Below are 18,120 nucleotides of genomic sequence, written 5' to 3' on the forward strand. Positions count from 1 at the left end.
AACCGAAACAAAAGCAAACCCAGTCCCCACGAACCGAAAAATCTCCTGCGAAGCAGGAGCCACGGGGTCTGGGGCAGAGCCCCAGCCGCCGGAGGCAGCGGAGACGAACCCGATCACCGGAACGGACCTTCGTGACAAGTTAACGGCTCGACAAACGGATTGGCAATGATGGACATGCAGCTGCACAAAACAATAACACATCCCCCAACGTGTGCAGACAGGCGGCTGATGAAATAAATAATAATAATAATAAATAAATGCAAGTCCACAGTATTGAAGCGCCAGCAGCAGCAGCAGCAGCAGCAGCAGCAGCAGCTAAGCAAGCGGATTATTGAATATTTTTCGCGACTATAATTAAGGTTTCATGAAGAAGGTCGTGTTTGGAATAAAGTAAACAGTAACATCTTTGTTTTTGTCGAGGTGCTCATCGACTGAACACGAAGAGACGTTGGTATCAGACCGGTATATAGAAGATTTCTGGTGTCGTTCGTGGTGTTCTGTGATCAGGATCTAGTAGAAGAAGAGTGCAGACCTAATTGAAATAATTGTGTCTGTGATTATCCGTTGGAAATTAGTACTGCAAATAAAAGTATGTTCGAGCTGTGGATGTGTTAAAAGAGTGAAGTATCGATTGAGGAGAGGGTTGTCGAACAAATCGTGTTTTGAGTGTGGTCTTTTCAGGGGAAGTCAGTTGGAGTGATTTGTTTATTGAGTACAGATGAAAACGAGTACAGAACTAGAAAGAAAAGAGAACGAGAAAAAAACGAAAAAAGGACTTTTTGCTCGTGAAACATTTGAAATCTAGTTCTGTTAATTCAGTTTACTCGTTATTTTAATGTTCGATCGGACTCTGCGACGAGTGATGAGACAAGCAGCATCTGATGTTCAGTTGCTTGGAGTAGCATATCCAGTAGATCTGGGTCTGTTTGTGCGATTTCTATTGAATGCTGGTGAATACTGGTGAATACTGGTGATATCTTTTGAACTCGACGTTTTCGGATCATTCACGATTGCAGACGTTTCCAGTGGGACCCTGACGGCCGACTCGAGCGAAGCGAGAGGAGCAACCAGGGTCTGGGGCGGAGCCCCAGCCGCCGGAGGCATGGCCGACCCAATACTAACCAATTGAGTAGAGAAAAGACACAGGAAGAGAGTGGTCGCTGAAAGATGACCTCAGATAGTGTGATGGACCCAGCACGGGGCCCTGAGGAGCTGCCGTTTATTTTTTCGGATAGCGTGTTTCCAGAGGTAGAGTCGCCGTTTCCCAGTCTGCCGCTGGCGCCAGAAACGAAGATCGCGAAATTTACCAAGGATTATAAGATAGTTTCCTCGAAAGTGGACAATTCGGAGAATATTCACCGGTTGTTTCGATGGGCTCGTGAAGTGCTGGATTTTGCAGAGGCTCAGCCAGGGCTCAGTAGGAACATGATAGATACAGCCATTGATGTGGTGAAACTAATATCGGACTCTGCTCCTGCTGATGTTGGCTCGTCATCAGGCTCGTCAGGCTCGACAGGATCTACCCCGTCTAAGTTTTATGGGGCTGCTAATTATACTATTGGACTTTGGTATCTTTTTGGACTGTTTGAATATCCAGTTAATAGTGATATTGCTATGGAGAAGTTTTTGACTGCCGCCAAACAGGGCTATTCAAGAGCTCTGTATAGATTAGGCGCTTTTTATGAGACGTCAGGGCAGATCAGTTCGGCATTGGCGTATTTTGAACATGGAGTACGACGAAAAGATGCCGCTTGTTATTATAGAATGGCCACTGCGTATCTACAGGGCCAGTTGAACAAGTCGATAGATGTGAAACGAGGTATGGAATATCTTGAAAAAGCATCGTTTCAAGCCGATCCTGATTGTGCACAAGCAGCGTATATTTATGGTTTGATTCAGTTGAAAGAGATTAATATTGCATCTTTATCACAGCTGAAACAGCCACTTGACCAAGAAGCAGGTATTCTTGCTTTAGAGAGATCTGCTTGGCTGGGTTTTGGGCCGGCACTTCTTCGAATGGGAAAAGCATGGCAAGGTGGTGAAAAGGGTTATGATACTGCAGTTGCTTTACGTTATTTCCATATTGCTAGTCGACAAGACCAGTATACTATTCATAAAGAGAAAATCAAGCGAGCAGTTGCTAAACAGAAACTTGGTGATATCAGTAAGGGTGGTGATAGTGGAGATAAACCGATAACTGGTGCGTTATTAGGAGTTCCAGAGCTGGAGATTTCGAAATGGATGGTATGTGGATGTGATGGCAGTTTTGCTGCGAACGAAGAGTGGGCTTTTAAGTTTGCTCTTATGGCAGCAGAACAGGGCAATGTCACTGCAGAGTTTGCAGTTGGGTATTATTATGAGGTAGGTATTTATGTCCAGCCTAGTGCTGAGAATGCTGTCAAGTATTATAAGCTGGCTTCAGATCATGGATTTGATGATGCAAAGGTTCGTTTAACTGTTTTGGAAAAGGAACTAGAAAAGAAAGCCAAAGGTCAGCAGGCTGCAGGAAGTACCTCTCCGTTGTCGAAGAACCAGGAAAGTAGTATCAGTTCAGATCCGTTTGGAACGGGAATACAGAGACAGTTGACACGGAAAGACCATGAGCGAAGTGTGTCGATGAGGCGGCAAAAGTCATTGATGCTGTCTCGCGAGAACTCGAGAAGTACTCCTGCTACGAGTCAGTCGGATTCGAAGGCGCTTCCTGAACGACCATTACAGAATGAAACCCTGCGAACTGCCCAGCAGCAGCAGCAGCAACCACAACAACAACCACAACAACAACCACAACAACAACCACAACATCAGCAACAGCAGCAGCAACAGCAGCAGCAACAACATCCTAATGCTTCAGAGGAACCTCCACAAACCGTACCTACTGAAGCAAGACCCCGATCAGACTCAGAATCTAAACCTCTCCCACCAACGCCTCCTCACAGACCCCCTCGGTACCATGCGTACACCAGTCCATATGGGTCACCTCCTGTGAGCCGGTCACCCAGTCCTAAAAGACCACAAAGATCACTTACAGAAGAATCTCCATTACCAGCACCTCCAAATGACTCAATCCAGCCATTCAGTTTCACATCTGGACCAGCGGCACTTAATCCCCCCTCCCAATCTGCCATTGAAATCAATAGACGCAGCCCCTCACCACGAAGATCTCACAGATATTCTTCCAGCATTGCTACTGAACAACCAGGTCACACCCTCAACAATCCAGGAAGTCTAGGTGCAAGAGTAAGTCCTCGAAAAGTTTCCTCTCCTGTTCGTGCTCCCATTTTAGAAGAATCACATCCTTCAGATCTTGAACTCAGCGGACCTCGATCGGTCGTCAGAACTCCATCTCCATCGAAACCAGGACCTGGTCGAATGACTAGCATGGAAAGACTAAGTAACATGCGAAATATGCCACCACCCTCAATGTATGATCTATCAGTCAGTCCTAAACGGTCTTCCTTTGGTGCCAATTCACAACCACCACCTCCTAGACCCATTTCATCTCCTCGAACTGTTTCTGGCCACACTGTATCTCGACTACCTAACCTGCCATCTGACGAAACACCTGGATCCGATTCAGGATCAAGTTCAGGACCCGGTCCTGGTCCCGGTGATAATGAAGTTCTTTACCGAGTAGTCCCCCTTAGAGTGAAAAAATCTTCAGAACTTCTGAAAAGACACTCATTCCCCTCTGAACCACTTTATGACGACCGAACTGTCAGTCCTGAACCCCGAGCTCCTGGACTCGCTTCCTCCCCTCCAAACGACCCCATGAAACGTCGTAGTGCCCGATTATCCCCAGTCTCGTCACCAGTCTATCAAACTGATTTCTCGAACAATTCGACACCTCAGCGATTACATAGCCCAACCACCCTTTCACATCCTGACTTACAGTCTACCTCGAACAATTCCACCCCCACCAGAGCAAGACAATTGCGTCCATCCGGTTCACAGCCGATGTTAGAGAAACTCAGCAGTTTACAACTGGAGGACACGACTAAGACAGTTCCCTCGTCCCCTGCACAGACCATCCCATCAGCTTCATCAACATCAAACCTCTCACCATCTAGTGCTCCAGTAGCGATTCCAATGCACAGAGCCTCGACATCTCCAATCCCCGAGCGGTCGATATCGCGATCTCCCGTGGCTCGCCAACAGTCCCCCGACAAAGGACGTAGCCCTATTTCCCGACCCCTGTCGTTCTTCTCGACCAAATCCAGTCCTAAATCGCCGCCACCTCAACCCACTTTCAGCTCTAATGGCTCTTCTCCACCCTCGCAATTCTCTCGTACCTCCACTGTAAGCTCACTATCCACTACCACAACAACCTCTACCTCCAGCACCGCCTCAAACCTCCCTGCCGTCAGCGGAACCCAGAAACCTTCCGACCCAATCTCGTCTTCCATCAACCCTCCCCCTCGCATCCCCATGAGCTTCGACGAAATGGGCATCCCCCACGGCACCGAAAACGAAAAAGAATGTATTATAATGTGATAGATATCAGTAATTTAATTTTTATGAACCACCACCTCTCCCTCCACTCGCCACTCTGCCTCCGGCGGCTGGGGCTCCGCCCCAGACCCCGCTGCTCCTCTCGCTTCGCTCGAGTCGGATTTCAGGGGCCCGCTCGACTGCCTCCAGCGACTGGTGCGCTGCCCCAGACCCCGTGGTGCTCGCTTCGCGAGCTCCGAGGACTGTGAAGGTCAGCTCTACAACACAACTGGGGTTCGTTCTACTAGCAACAATGCCTCTGATCTTGTTTCTCGCTTCTGAGCTCCAAAAACCGCAAAAGTGGACTTCTAACGTTGCAAAAGTGGTCTGGATATTGGCCACAATGCCCCGCGCATCCTTTCATTTTCTCTCGTTAGCTTCTGCTTCTAAGACCGTTAAAATCTATTTCGTGCGCTGCTAGGACTTCTAAAATAGAACTCTAAGACTACTACAGGGGTTTGAAACCTTCCATTATGCCCTAGAGATCGCTTTCTTCTCACTTCACGACCTGTCAGGATCGTGAAAGTTGACCCCAACAACTCGAGGGCCTTGGTACGGGCCACAATTCTTCAATCTCATTATTCTCGTTTCGCGAGGGTTTGAAATCATGACAGTCAACTCTAACGACGCAGCAGGGGCCTGATATGGGCCACAATACTTCAGATCCCGTTATTACCGCTTCGAGAGCTGTAAGATGGTCAGCTCTAATGACACAGCATTAGTCACAAAGTCCTAGATCCGGTTATTCTCGCCTCTCGAATGTGAAAGTCGACTCTCGAGACGCGGCAGGGGTCTGGTTTTCGGTCGCGATGCCCGAAATCTCGTTGTGCTCGCTTTGCCAGTTTACAGGACCCTGACTGTCGATTCGAGTAATCTACTGGGAGCTTGCGAAACCCGACTCGAGCGAAGCGAGAGGAGCCACGGGGTCTGGGGCCGAGCCCCAGCCGCCGGAGGCACGAGTGGCACGAAAAGCGGGTAAAGGTGGATTTGATACAAACCTACTAATACAGGACAAGAATAAATAAGGCAGGGGGAGGAGCTGCCAGAGGTTATACGGGTGGTGAAGCTAAGTTTTCTCACAGCAGTTTAGATACTGAAGTTGAAGCTTTTGTCGAGCACGTTAATGGCACGGGCGTCTTCGCTCCAGAGAGCTTTGTCGACGCCGTCGCGAGAGGCTACAGGGCCAGCGGGGAAAGCAGGTAATGGTTTGCGTTCGGGGGGAGGAAGAGCCAGGATCGCGGGAGCGCCACTAGGAGGGGTTTGGGAGATGGGAGGTGGCGTCTTATGTACAACTAATGGAGATGGGGTTGTGGTGAAGGATGTTGTTCCCGGCTCAGTTTTGATATAGGTTCCTCCAGTGACGTGAGATGGAGGTGGTGTGGGAACTTGTGGTGACACCGATGGTAGAGGGGTGGTTGCGGCAGTAGAGATCCCGCTAGGTGGACCTGCCGAACTAGGAGGAGGACCGTATACAACCATTCCAGGCCGCTGGGGTGTTTGAGGGTGTAAAGTAGCGGGGCCAGGAGGAGGGAAATGGTGTTGACCAGGTGGAGGTGGATGTTGTAATGGTGGTTGAACATGGGTTTGACCAGCGTAGAAGTATTGTTGTTGTTGTTGTTGTTGTTGTTGTTGTTGTTGAGGTGGTGGTGGTGGTTGTTGCTGTTGTTGTGGTTGTGGTTGTGGTGGTAAACCCATTTGTTGTTGAGGATGAAGAAGTTGCTGCTGTTGAACAACTTGAGGAGGGGGTTGTTGTTGTGATGGTGGTGGTTGCTGTTGTTGAAGGGTGTGATGGGGAGGTGCTAAATGAGGAGGTTGTTGTTGATGAGATGCGACAGGTTGAGGACCTGGTGGTCCCTGCTGTTGTTGATGTTGTGGTGGGAGTTGTTGAGGGGGTTGTTGTTGGTAGATTACGGTTGTTTGAGCTGGCAATTGCTGTTGTTGTTGCTGCTGTTGCTGCTGTTGTTGATGTTGTTGATGTTGTTGATGTTGTGGTGGGGAATATGGATGGGGTCCAGGTTGAGGACCAGGTCCGGGTCCGATTATTTGAACTGGACCACCTACTGGTTGGCCATATCCTGGTGGACCAGGTTGATAAACTTGACCATAACCAGGACCAGGACCCTGAACAGCTCCAGGACCGGGACCAATAGCAACTTGACCAGGTCGTGGCGACGTGCCGTTATAGATAACTTGAGTAACGGTAGTTCCAGGAGGACCACCATGACCGCCATGAAGATTGCCAGAGTTTGGAACCACATTGCCAGCTGAGTCCCGCTCAGGTGTGTAAATCTGCACAATTGTGTTGGGATGAGGATGATCTAAAGGAGACGAATGGTCGGGATACAGACCTTTGGGGATCACGATGTTTCGTAGATTAGGATCTCGCGATGGAACAGGAAGCATTTCTCCGTTTTTCAGCTGGGCTCGTGAAAAGTATGAAATCAGATGCAGTTTAAGATTGGTTGAGGTGGTAATTGAAAACGACTGTTTCATAAGTCCATTGGGTTTATATCGATATCCGTCCTGAGGGATCCAGTGAACATCGTGTTCATCATCGTCAGCCATATCACCAGATGTATTGTTGGGATTGGTGTTGTTGTTGTTGTTAGGTGAGTTTGATGATGATACTGATCGGTTATCAACTGGTGATAGAATGTTATCGGGGTATGACGGTTGATTCTGTCCCTGTTGTCCCTGTTGTCCCTGTTGTCCTTGCTGACTCTGTTGTCCTTGTTGCCCCTGCTGATTCTGTGGTCCCTGACCGGATTGCTGGTTATTGGGTTGACCAGGCATTCGCACCTCGACTGGCTGCATAAGACGGTCTGTGTTGACAGGAGGTAGATGTCTTTCAGAAGGCACTGAAGTATCTACAACCAATTCAACACGCTTTCCTTCCATTTCACGATACGTGAGAAACGATCCAGAAACTCTCGAGGCGCTCCAGGACTTGCCGTCAGTCCATCTTCTCATACCAGCTTCACGTTCATCCCATACAAACACCGAGCCAGGTTGAATTGCCTTGCGTTCTTTCTCAGAAAGTCTTCGCTGAACACGGGGTAAAAGACCAATTCGACATGCCTCAAACAAAATAATAGCGTCCAGAGTCGTCCGGACATATCCGTGATACGACTCCATTCTAGGAGGAGGCGGATACATTGTCATAGATACCAGTGATATATGATTGATGCCACAATTTACCGGTTAACGTAGAAAGTTGATGTGGGGTATTAGTAGCTTGGTACAGAATACCACGACTGAAATGAACGAAATAAAATGAAAATAAAACAAAAAAAAAAAAAAAAATTTAACCAAATAAAATGATCCAGAGATGATAAAAATATAAATACTCCAGAAACAATATCTGACGATGAACTAGTGCCGGTCCGCCAAGAGGGGCTCTGTCACTAATACAAAACCGGTCGTGCCAAAATAAGCACCTCCTCGTATCAACTTAGTCACTTTCCAGCCGAGCTGACTCAGTGTGTTAAAGCTCTTAACTCGCAGGTAAGATTTCGACCACTGTCTTTATCAGACTCAACAGAACACTTATCAGATATACTGTTAGCAAGCGAGCAATCCAGCTATATTCGACGTTCACAGTTCGTTCCACTGTTCGACAGTTCAAGTTTCGACGTTTAACGTTCGTCTGTTTGTTATTACTGTTACGAGACTCAAATACAACCTCGACTGTGCAACTACAACAGACTTCAACGTACTCGCGACAATCACAAACACTTTTATCAACTCGTCTGTTCACCAGTCAAAGTTGAATCTGCAACTGTAAAGCTGTTGATGGTGGTGATGGTGGTGTGGTACTAGCCTCGTGTCGCCGTCGGTCGTACCAAGTTATGGATGGATGTTTATATTAGGGTTGGTGATACTACTGACACTCACAAAAGTTACCGGGCAAAAAAACCAAAACAATTCAATATTCAAAATCAGTTCAAGTTCAACTGCCAATGACCGAATCTTTGCTAATCAAGATGGAGTTGTTGTTAAAAGGTCAAGTTCATAAAGTTTGCCCAGGGATGATATTTTTATTTTTTTGTATTTTGTTTTTTTTGTTGGAAACTGAGTTGAGGTAAGTATGTCTAGTATGAATGCGTGTGTATACTGTAATTTGTTTTACCGGTACATTACTTTTTCTTATTATTGGGCTTGCTGACCTCACCCCCCTATATTAAGTTATATTACCAGATGCTGATGAATGGTAGAGCCTCATTTTCTCGTTCCTCGCGTTGCTTTTGGCCCCTATTATGCTTGCTTTTTAACATTCTGCCATTTTAGCTCTTGTTCTTTATTTTATTTTATGTACATCAAACGTTTGTTTTTATTTATGCTTAGAATAATTGCTTTTTTCTCTTTCCTTTATAGGAATACCAGACAGTCCAAATACACACAAATAGAAAGCTTGGCGGTTCGGTTACAATCGCGCTATAATCCCCCCCTAAAAGCAATTCCCCCTCCAGATAAATATGAGATTGAGTTAAAATGTGGGCCACTCCACCGCTAGCCGGCCTGGACCTGGGGGCTGGGCCTGCCTCCGGCGGCTGGGGCTCCGCCCCAGACCTGGGTTGCTCCTGCTTCGCAGGAGATTGGCTGGGGCCGGATGGGGACGGGCTGCGGTGGGACAGGGGGCGAGAGGTGTTTGTGGAGACGACTGATTCAAATTTAATTAAAAGCAGCACCGCTGCCAAGCTCTCCTGATTTAAACTTCTGAGCTCTGGGCGCAACACTACCGCTGCTGCTGCCAACCCTGCCACTACTGCCAACCCAACCCAACTGGCCAAGCCTGTCCACCGTAATCGTTCTGTTCTCGCTGCTCCCACGTATCGCGCCGTTACAGGGGTTGATATTGCTGCTGCTGCTGCTGCTGCTGCTGCTGCTGCTGCTGCTGCTGCTGACGCTGACGCTACTGCTCCTGCTGCATCAGGGGCACTCCGCACCCGTCCATTCTCCCCTGGTGACCAGCAGCGGTCTTGCCTGACCCCTCTGGGGGCCGATTAACCACTTGCCGCCGCTAACCCTCCCCCCCTAATTCACCTTAGTCACTGGTCACCAACAGCTCCTTTCACTACTGTTTCTGGCCGCCTGACGCCAGCAAACCACCCAGCCCGGGCTCCCACAGCCACACTCGGGACAACTGCCTCCGGCGGCTGGGGCTCCGCCCCAGACCCTGGTTGCTCCTGCTTCGCAGGAGACTACCCCCCAAACGGCCCGCCGACGCCCCAACTCGAGCGAAGCGAGAGGAGCTACCAGGGTCTGGGGTGGAGGCCCAGCCTCCAGAGGCTCACATCCCCCACCCCCGGCGATGAGCTACCCCACAGAACATACCCCTTCCTCCTGCCCCACCGAAGACCCATCCCAGGACCCCCCAGTCCCGACTCGAGCGAAGCGAGAGGAGCAACCCGGGTCTGGGGCGGAGCCCCAGCCGCCGGAGGCACAGAACAGCCCCCAAGGACCCGGATCAACCGAGTCAGTGGATGGTAACGGAAAGGGGGGACGACGATGGACAGGTTCGCGGTCGCCGCCCATCGTGCCGGATTGGGCAGATCCATTTTATTTAAACTCTGTTTCGGATCTTTGTTCTTTTAGCACCATTTGCTTTTTAGCCTGCTGTCATATGCAGTCCTGCAGAAATACGTCATGTGCGTGCAGGTGAAATGGGCAGTGCTTACCGCACATCTAGTTAGGATAAGCGCAGCGCTAATGCACACTGGCCGCTGATCACATGCACAGGTGCTGCCGCTGCTACCGTCTCCCTCGTCGCAGGCTACGGGGGCGACGGGGGTGTGCCTCCGGCGGCTGGGGCTCCGCCCCAGGCCCTGGTTGCTCCTCTCGCTTCGCTCGAGTCGGGCTGGGGGGTCCCGTGTAAGTATTCAGTCTCCTGCGAAGCAGGAGCAACCAGGGTCTGGGGCGGAGCCCCAGCCGCCGGAGGCAGTCCCCCTCCCCCCAGGTCTGAGGTACCCCTATCTTTGCCAGCGGAAGCAGCAGCTGGTGGTGCTGGCAGGGTCATTGGGCTGGTGCCGTGAATGGGTTTCAGGACGAAGGGTGCAGTCGGAGTGCGGTAGTGGAAAAACAAAATAAGCGTTGTTCAGTGCATGGAACTTTATGCATGGTTCCGAGCGGTTTAGGCCAGGTGTGGCATGGGGCTGCATGGGCCGGTCAGTGGGTGGTACGAGAGGGGCCAGCAGGCAGGCCTCGTTTATCCGGTATCGGCAGGGCCGGTCGGTGGGTGGTACGAGGGTGTCAGGCCGGCCTCGTTTATCCGGTATCGGCAGGGCCAGTGGCCAGTGGCCTACTCCGTACAGCAAGCGGTCGCTGGTCCCACTGGTGGTCCAGAACAGGTTTGGCCGGTGGCCGGTGGCCGGTGGCCTGGTCAGCAGGTGCCGGTGCGACCAGCCCGAGTCAGATGGCACTTGTTCTGTGTTCGACCAGCCAGTCGGCCAGCTGGCTTGCTGGCCTGCTGACCAGCCGACGAAGCAACGAACTGGCTGATCAACAGCCTGGAAAGCAGCCTGACCGGCAGCCTGGCAGGAATCACGAAGTAGGAAGCAGGCCGTCGGGTTTCAACCTAAACGCGACACAATCGTAGCTAAAGCTAAACGTAACTTTAAAGCAACTCTAAATATAGCCACAATCAAACTACCAAATAAGCTCGCCAGATCACGAACTCTAACACTGGGCTTGACTGGTGGGCTTGATAGATCTGATTAACGCGGCCGGTCGGTCTACAAACGTTAATATTGAGTTTGGCTACAATCAAATAAAGACGCTGCTGCGCGTGTTGCTAGGAGAAACGAACCTTAATGCCAAACACCCACTGCGCGATGCTCCGTATCCTGCCAATCTCGAACAATGGCCATCTCTGCTGCTAATGTTTTACCCGCGAAACGTTCCCTGGAGAGGGTGTGCCTCCGGCGGCTGGGGCTCCGCCCCAGACCCTGGTTGCTCCTGCTTCGCAGGAGACTGAATACTTACACGGGACCCCCAGCCCGACTCGAGCGAAGCGAGAGGAGCAACCAGGGTCTGGGGCGGAGCCCCAGCCGCCGGAGGCACACCCCCGTCCCCCCGGGCCAGGCCCAGGGCCCCGGCCCCACGGCAACGGGCCCCGACCAACGACGACGCACCGGAACCCACTGTGTTTCAGGGCCCTTCCGGTTTGAGACATGGTCGGAAGAAGGCCGATCGTATACCCCTTGCCGGTCACTGTCGCCAGTGCAGTAGTGGTAGCAGTAGTCAACGCGCGATCTGTGCTATGCACGGCCGTGGCATACTTGCTTTTGGCCAGCTGCTGCCCCTTGATATATGTGCATGTGCATGTGCATGTGTCTATGGATTAATATATACAGATACAGGTCCTTATCTACAGGGGAGCTGGTTGGCTTGCTGCGTTCCGTCACCGTTTCCTATTCCAGACGCCAGCCTAACCCTATGCACATTAAGCTTACAGTTTTGGGTGACCGATTATGCTTAAAATGACACCCCTAACCCGCCTGGCACCAGCCTGGCCCTGGGGACGGGGTCTGCCTCCGGCGGCCGGGCGCTGCCCGGACCCGTGGTGCTCGCTTCGCGAGCGACGGGGGGTGTTAGGTGGGGATGGGGGTAGGAACGTGCCTCCGGCGGCCGGGCGCTGCCCGGACCCGTGGTGCTCGCTTCGCGAGCGACTGGGGGTGTTAGGGGTGGACGGGGGGTGGAAACGTGCCTCCGGCAGCCGGGCTCTGTGTAGTCACCCTTAAGTCCCCAATGGGATCACTGTCGTTCTAGCACGGGATTTAGATCTCCAAGGATAGGAGTCCAGGATAATAGACTTAGTATAGTAACCTATACATTGTATGTTTATTAGAGTTCTATGAGGAGTCATAAGAATAGGACAGAACGTCAGATAAATATATATATATAAGAGGGCCGCACTATGTAGGGCGCCTTACATCAACGTAAGAATAGGGAAGTGCAGTAGGTATTACTACACTCTGCCCGGACCCATGGTGCTCGCTTCGCTTCGCCAGGGGGGTTCCCCAGTCAAGAACAGGGACCCGGGCAGTCTCCTGCGAAGCAGGAGCTACGGGGTCTGGGGCGGAGCCCCAGCCCGGCCGGAGGCCAGGCCAGGCCCGGGTCCATTCCACGGTGGTGGATACGGTGCCTAGTTCGGTGATAGTGGGTGGGTGATGTGCTCGTATCGAAGATCAGTCGGTCGGCGGTGGTGGTGGTGATGGTAGTGTTGTTACTCCTGACTAACTTAGAATTAGTGATGTGTTGGTTGGTATTTAGTTTCTTTTTTTGACGGCCGAGGGGGGTTGCTTTTTCGTTCATTAGCGCGCGAAGACAGCATTGATGCAGTAACTAACTGGTGGTGCATGCAGCCAGGGCACTTTTATTTTTGGGGTTGCTTTTTCGAATTTTTTATATGATTTGTCGTCTCATGTCGTGCATGCGCCTAAACTTAAACTCAAAAGGCAATCGACACAAGGATCGGTCACTCAATTGGTGCACCTCACATGGCACCCTGAGATTGCGGGCCCTTGGCTAGAGAGCTTGCCAAGAACCAGCAGGAAAAGAAACAAAAAGGACCCTCGGTTGCTGGGCCAAGCAAAAGACCGCTCTTGCAACTGCCACTCTTAAAATAAATAAAAAAGCAGCACAAACAGCAATCAAACCCATCCCGACATTACCATTGTTCTCATCCTTCCAGCCAGCGGTCCAGCATCCTGCCGTCCGGCCCGACGCCCGACTCGAGCGAAGCGAGAGGAGCTACCAGGGTCTGGGGCGGAGCCCCAGCCGCCGGAGGCTGCACCCACTCACCCATCCCCCACCGCCCCAGGCGAACTAACAAGCAACCTCCACGGTCCAGCCCACCGGGAGAGCAGGGCCGTCGACCTGCGGCCGGTTGGGTGAATGGATGGGAGCAGGCGCGCTGCCGATTAAGCTTCGCAAAAACGGCGCCAAGCATTAAATAGCTGTTGTGCATCAATCGATATGCAGCCCTCACGCCAAGCGCTGGTCGGTTAACCCGATCAGCCTGCCCGCTTCGGGCTAGCCCTGCTATCACTAACAACATAAACTTAACTTTATCTTACATATACGATTTCCTTGTTCAGCCGCCAGCCTGACCTACTGTCATTACAACTCCGTCCCTTTGGCGTTGGGGGCCTGGGGCCTGCCTCCGGCGGCTGGGGCTCCGCCCCAGACCCTGGTGGCTCCTCTCGCTGTGCTCGAGTCGTGCTCGGGAACGGGTCCTGCCTCCGGCGGCTGGGGCTCCGCCCCAGACCCTGGTTGCTCCTCTCGCTTCGCTCGAGTCGGGCGTCGGGCCCGCGGTTTGTTCTCCTGCGAAGCAGGAGCTACCAGGGTCTGGGGCGGAGCCCCAGCCGCCGGAGGCATGCCCCGTGCCCGTGTGGTTGGTGGCAGCCCGGGTTTTGTTCTCCTGCGAAGCAGGAGCTACCAGGGTCTGGGGCGGAGCCCCAGCCGCCGGAGGCATGCCCCGTGCCCGTGTGAGTCGTGGCAGCCCGGGTTTTGTTCTCCTGCGAAGCAGGAGCTACCAGGGTCTGGGGCGGAGCCCCAGCCGCCGGAGGCATGCCCGGACCCGTGTGGGTCGTGGCCCCGGTCCGGGTTGGTTGTACGGGGAGAGTAGTGGAGGGGGTTTGATTAAGGTTGTTTGGGCACGTATTTTAGGCCGTGGTTGCCAAAGTAGGGAGCGGGTTGTGGGGGTTCCCAGCCGGCGAGGGTGGTTTGGGGGTCGACCAGTTCGTACACTTCGACGCCCAGGGGTCGACACGAGGATAGAACGTCTTCATACGAACTGCCCCAGCCCCATTGTGACAGGTCGCCGCCGGGACAGGCTGATAGGGCACACAGGAGATCGATTTCGGCGAAAAACTCGAAATAATCGTGTTTGGTGGCCGGCGAGGTCTCCATGAAATACTGGCCGTGGTCGTTGAGTCCTGTCACTTGAAACACATTCAGCACGTCATGCACGTCGAACTCGGTCAGCCCATGGGGGAGAACGGCCCGAGTAAGATTGGAATGACAATGGTTATCGATAATGTCATTGTTAATAGAGTTAACGTTTATTCCGCCGCCTGCCGAGCCTGCAGAATCTTCACGGACTGCTATCTCGGACCCTGCGCTGTTGCTCAGTCCTTTTCCTTCGCCTGTTGCTGCATCAGACAGTGGGGGTGCGCCTGCTAGGGGTGCGCGACCTGGGGGTGGTGGTGGGGGTGCACCTGTCAAAACTGCATCGACATATGGATCACATCTGGTCCCGAGTAGATCGTGCACCCGACCGCCCCACTTGTCGATGCCGTAGTCTTGCAACGAGTCACCAATGATGGTGACCATGGGCCGCAGGTACGGCAGCGACGACCACAGCCGGTCGTACGTGGAAACATGCGAACTGTGCAATTGTCGTGTGCGACTGGCCCAAAACCGTTCGCGAGGGTTATGGGCGTTCCACAGGTTCAGATCTCCTACCTGCGGGCCTTCAGGTGTGGTCAGCCGACAAATTGAGCCCGCCGGCACCTTCCAGCTCTTGGCAGTTCGAATCTCGATAACAAACTTATTCACGAGCCTCCTCTCAGCACTGGCTATCCCGTTATACAGGTTCCGGTCCACATTCAATGGCGTGATTTTATCATTCGCCGGCAAATATGCCGGCACCGGCTCTCTAAGATTATTCGCGGCCTGTCGCGTGCTCATCTCTCTCTCTTTCCTCTCTTTCTTTCTATAGTGTCTAAATTTTTCACCCCTGATCTCATCTCCAGCAGCAGCATCCGCTCCATTTGTACTCCCCTGCAGTCTCGGAGTTCGCTACCCGTCGAGGGAGCTCCGCTGTGGGGAGGCATGCCTCCGGCGGCTGGGGCTGCGCCCCAGACCCCCCGGCTCCTCTCGCTTCGCTCGAGTCGGGCGTGGGGGTGAGTGCGGACTGGGGACTCGGAGTTGGAGGGGAGACCCGGGGTTTTTAAGGAGTGGGTGGGCGGAGGAGGGACCTAGCGGGGCCCGGGTCGTGTGAGTGTCGGGTTAGGGTTGCCCTTGCCCTTATCTTACCCCAGACGAAAATTAGGTCCGTCCGATAACAGATTTAGTTCACGACGGGCCCTGATCTGGCGAACCAAAAACACCGCCAATCACTCAATCAATGAACACGGGGACCGAGCCACGGCCACCGTCTGTGGCCGAGGTCACACGGGGCATCCTTCTCGTAAGTTCACAGCCCCCCCTTCCGACCCCCCAACTCCCCCTGAACACGGGGGACCCCGACGCCCGACTCGAGCGAAGCGAGAGGAGCAACCAGGGTCTGGGGCGGAGCCCCAGCCGCCGGAGGCACACCCCGCCCCCAAAAAAACACTAACCGAAGTCGTAGGGGCTGGCAGCCAGCCGGAGCCATGTGTGGAGTGCGTATTTGAAGCCGGCAGTGGGGGTGGTGATGATGCTGGCTGCACTGTATGGGGTGAATGTGGTGATGAAGCTGACGCCGGTGCTGATTCCGGCGTCGGTCATTTGTATGTTGATTTTGTTTATTGGGCTGCTGGTATTGGAGCAGGTGATTGGCACGAGGAAGACGTCGAGGGTTTTGGCGGTGGTGAATATTCCAGCCGGGTTTGCTCTGAAATGGATTAATGTGTGTTTCACGTCGCCGTTTATCCTGCTGCCGCTGGCTCAGCGAGTATCGGCAGCTGAAGCGTTTGAGATTGGTGGAATGTTCTTGTTTGGGTATCTGGTGATGATGGCGTTGTATGGATATTTTGCATGGGGACTACAGAAAGTGAGTGGTGGTCGGAGGAGAGTCGAGTACGACAGTGTTGGGTCGGGTGGTGTTTCGTTAGAGCTTGAAAGGAATGATATGGTGAGAGATAGATTGATTGGAGGCGACAGTCACAGCATTGCGAGTAGTGGTATTGTTGGTTCTGGTCTGGCGAGTTCTGGAGTTGTGAGTTCTGGTTTGACAGGTGCCGGGGTGACTAGTTCAGGTGTCAGAGGCAGTGGTATTCGGGGTGCTGGAGTTGAGCCAGTTGCTAATTCTACTGCTGTTAACGGTGGTATTGTGAGAGAGAACGACGACGACGATGATGAGGCTGGATCTGTTGATTCCAGAGGATACGGTAAAGACGAAGGGGAAGAGTATGTGATAGTTGAAGAAACCGATGCTGCTATTACGAATCCGACAAATTCCGGTGCTAATTCTGGTGCTGGTGCCAATGCTCTTGCGAATCCTTGTGCTAAATCTGGTGCCAATACTGCTACTAGTATCAGGTCAGTATCGAGTTCAGGCATCACTGGTTCGGTTGTTGATAACGCTCTGCTGGACCTGGAGACTCCACCACCTCCTGAACCAGTGGCACCCATTACTAGGATGAGCATGGCTGTACCGACAACTTCACCTGCTGACCACGAGCTCAATCGAGTTCGACAGCGTCAACAACCACCTCCTCCCACTTACACCACTGTTATAGCCAATTGGATAGTCACCAATTTCGACTGGCTCGTCTACTCCACGCTGTTAGTAGCTGGATTAGCTGTATACTATACGATTAGCTACGGACTATTTCTAGATCTGGGTGTTATAGTGCTGTCATATCGAGCAGGACTGCTGATTCCTGCTAGATACAGGCTGATTATCCATCCGATTCTAGTGTGTAGCGGTATCAGCATATTTGTTATATTTGTCACTGGTCGGATAAACAACGAGACCCTGGATTACCGACTGGACAGGTTTAAAACCGGTAGAAACTATCTCACTCTGTTCAACGGGTTTCCTAGCACCATCAGCGTTTCATCAGCTGGCTCAACACCTGCTTCTGTTATTGAATCCACACCAGTAATTCCTGGAGCTGGTGATATTCTATCAACGCTTCTTGATGTGAGCATTGTAGCCCTGGCAGTGCCCATGTACCAGTATCGAAGCGATCTGAAGCGGCATTTTGTTGTTCTCATTGCCTCATCACTTCTCGCCAGTCTGACCTCTTTCTTCATATACCCGCCACTCTGTTACGCAGTCGGTATTTCGCAGACGAGATCACTAGCATTCATAGCCCGCAGCGTGACTCTGGCCCTGGCACTTCCCGTAGTCGAAGCTGTAGGAGGCTCCACCTCTCTAGTCGCCGTTGTAACGATCCTGTCGGGTATTTTCGGCGTTCTGTTCGGCAACCTGCTCATGGGCCACCGAGTCCTGCGGTTCCGGCTCGACGACTACGTGACCCGCGGTATCATCATGGGCCTCTGTTCAGGCGCCATCGGCTCGGTCCACCTCCTCAACATCGACCCCCGGTCCAGTGCCATCGCCAGCCTCAGCTTCTTCCTCTACGGCATCATCCTCATCATCCTAGCCGTCATCCCGCCCATCGCCAACATCGTCCGCGACTGGGTCGGCCTGCCCGCTCTCTAAGGGGGTCTGCCTCTGGCGGCTGGGGCTCCGCCCCAGACCCTGGTCGCTCCTGCTTCGCAGGAGATGCGTCGACGGTCCGGCAAACTCCTGCGAAGCAGGAGCAACCAGGGTCTGGGGCGGAGCCCCAGCCGCCGGAGGCACGGGTCCCGGACACGGTATTTATGGGCCTCGAAATGTCACGACTGCTGGTTTCCAGCTCGGACCGGTGGCTGAGATGTGAAGAGGGTCGTGGAGCTGGGTGGCTGTTAGTGAGG

At 52.7% G+C, this 18,120-nt stretch overlaps 3 protein-coding genes across 3 annotated transcripts; 2 read left to right on the forward strand and 1 right to left on the reverse strand.

Annotated features, from left to right (window-relative positions):
• Positions 1-1,167: 1,167 nt before the first annotated feature.
• On the forward strand, positions 1,168-4,491 carry ACK1 (Ack1p; the record flags this gene model as incomplete). The annotated part of the gene is made up of 1 exon (XM_018880190.1): positions 1,168-4,491. One exon carries the CDS (start codon positions 1,168-1,170, stop codon positions 4,489-4,491), a length of 3,324 nt encoding a protein of 1,107 aa, XP_018738034.1.
• Positions 4,492-5,574: 1,083 nt separating this feature from the next.
• Positions 5,575-7,644, reverse strand: MIT1 (Mit1p; the record flags this gene model as incomplete). Its single annotated transcript, XM_018880191.1, has 1 exon — positions 5,575-7,644. The coding sequence occupies one exon, from the start codon at positions 7,642-7,644 to the stop codon at positions 5,575-5,577; it is 2,070 nt and encodes a 689-aa protein (XP_018738035.1).
• Positions 7,645-15,907: 8,263 nt separating this feature from the next.
• On the forward strand, positions 15,908-17,866 carry AWJ20_3187 (uncharacterized protein; the record flags this gene model as incomplete). Its single annotated transcript, XM_018880192.1, has 1 exon — positions 15,908-17,866. One exon carries the CDS (start codon positions 15,908-15,910, stop codon positions 17,864-17,866), a length of 1,959 nt encoding a protein of 652 aa, XP_018738036.1.
• Between the last annotated feature and the right edge of the window lie 254 nt (positions 17,867-18,120).

Source organism: Sugiyamaella lignohabitans, chromosome B (assembly GCF_001640025.1).
Source record: "Sugiyamaella lignohabitans strain CBS 10342 chromosome B, complete sequence".
Taxonomy (NCBI): domain Eukaryota; kingdom Fungi; phylum Ascomycota; class Dipodascomycetes; order Dipodascales; family Trichomonascaceae; genus Sugiyamaella; species Sugiyamaella lignohabitans.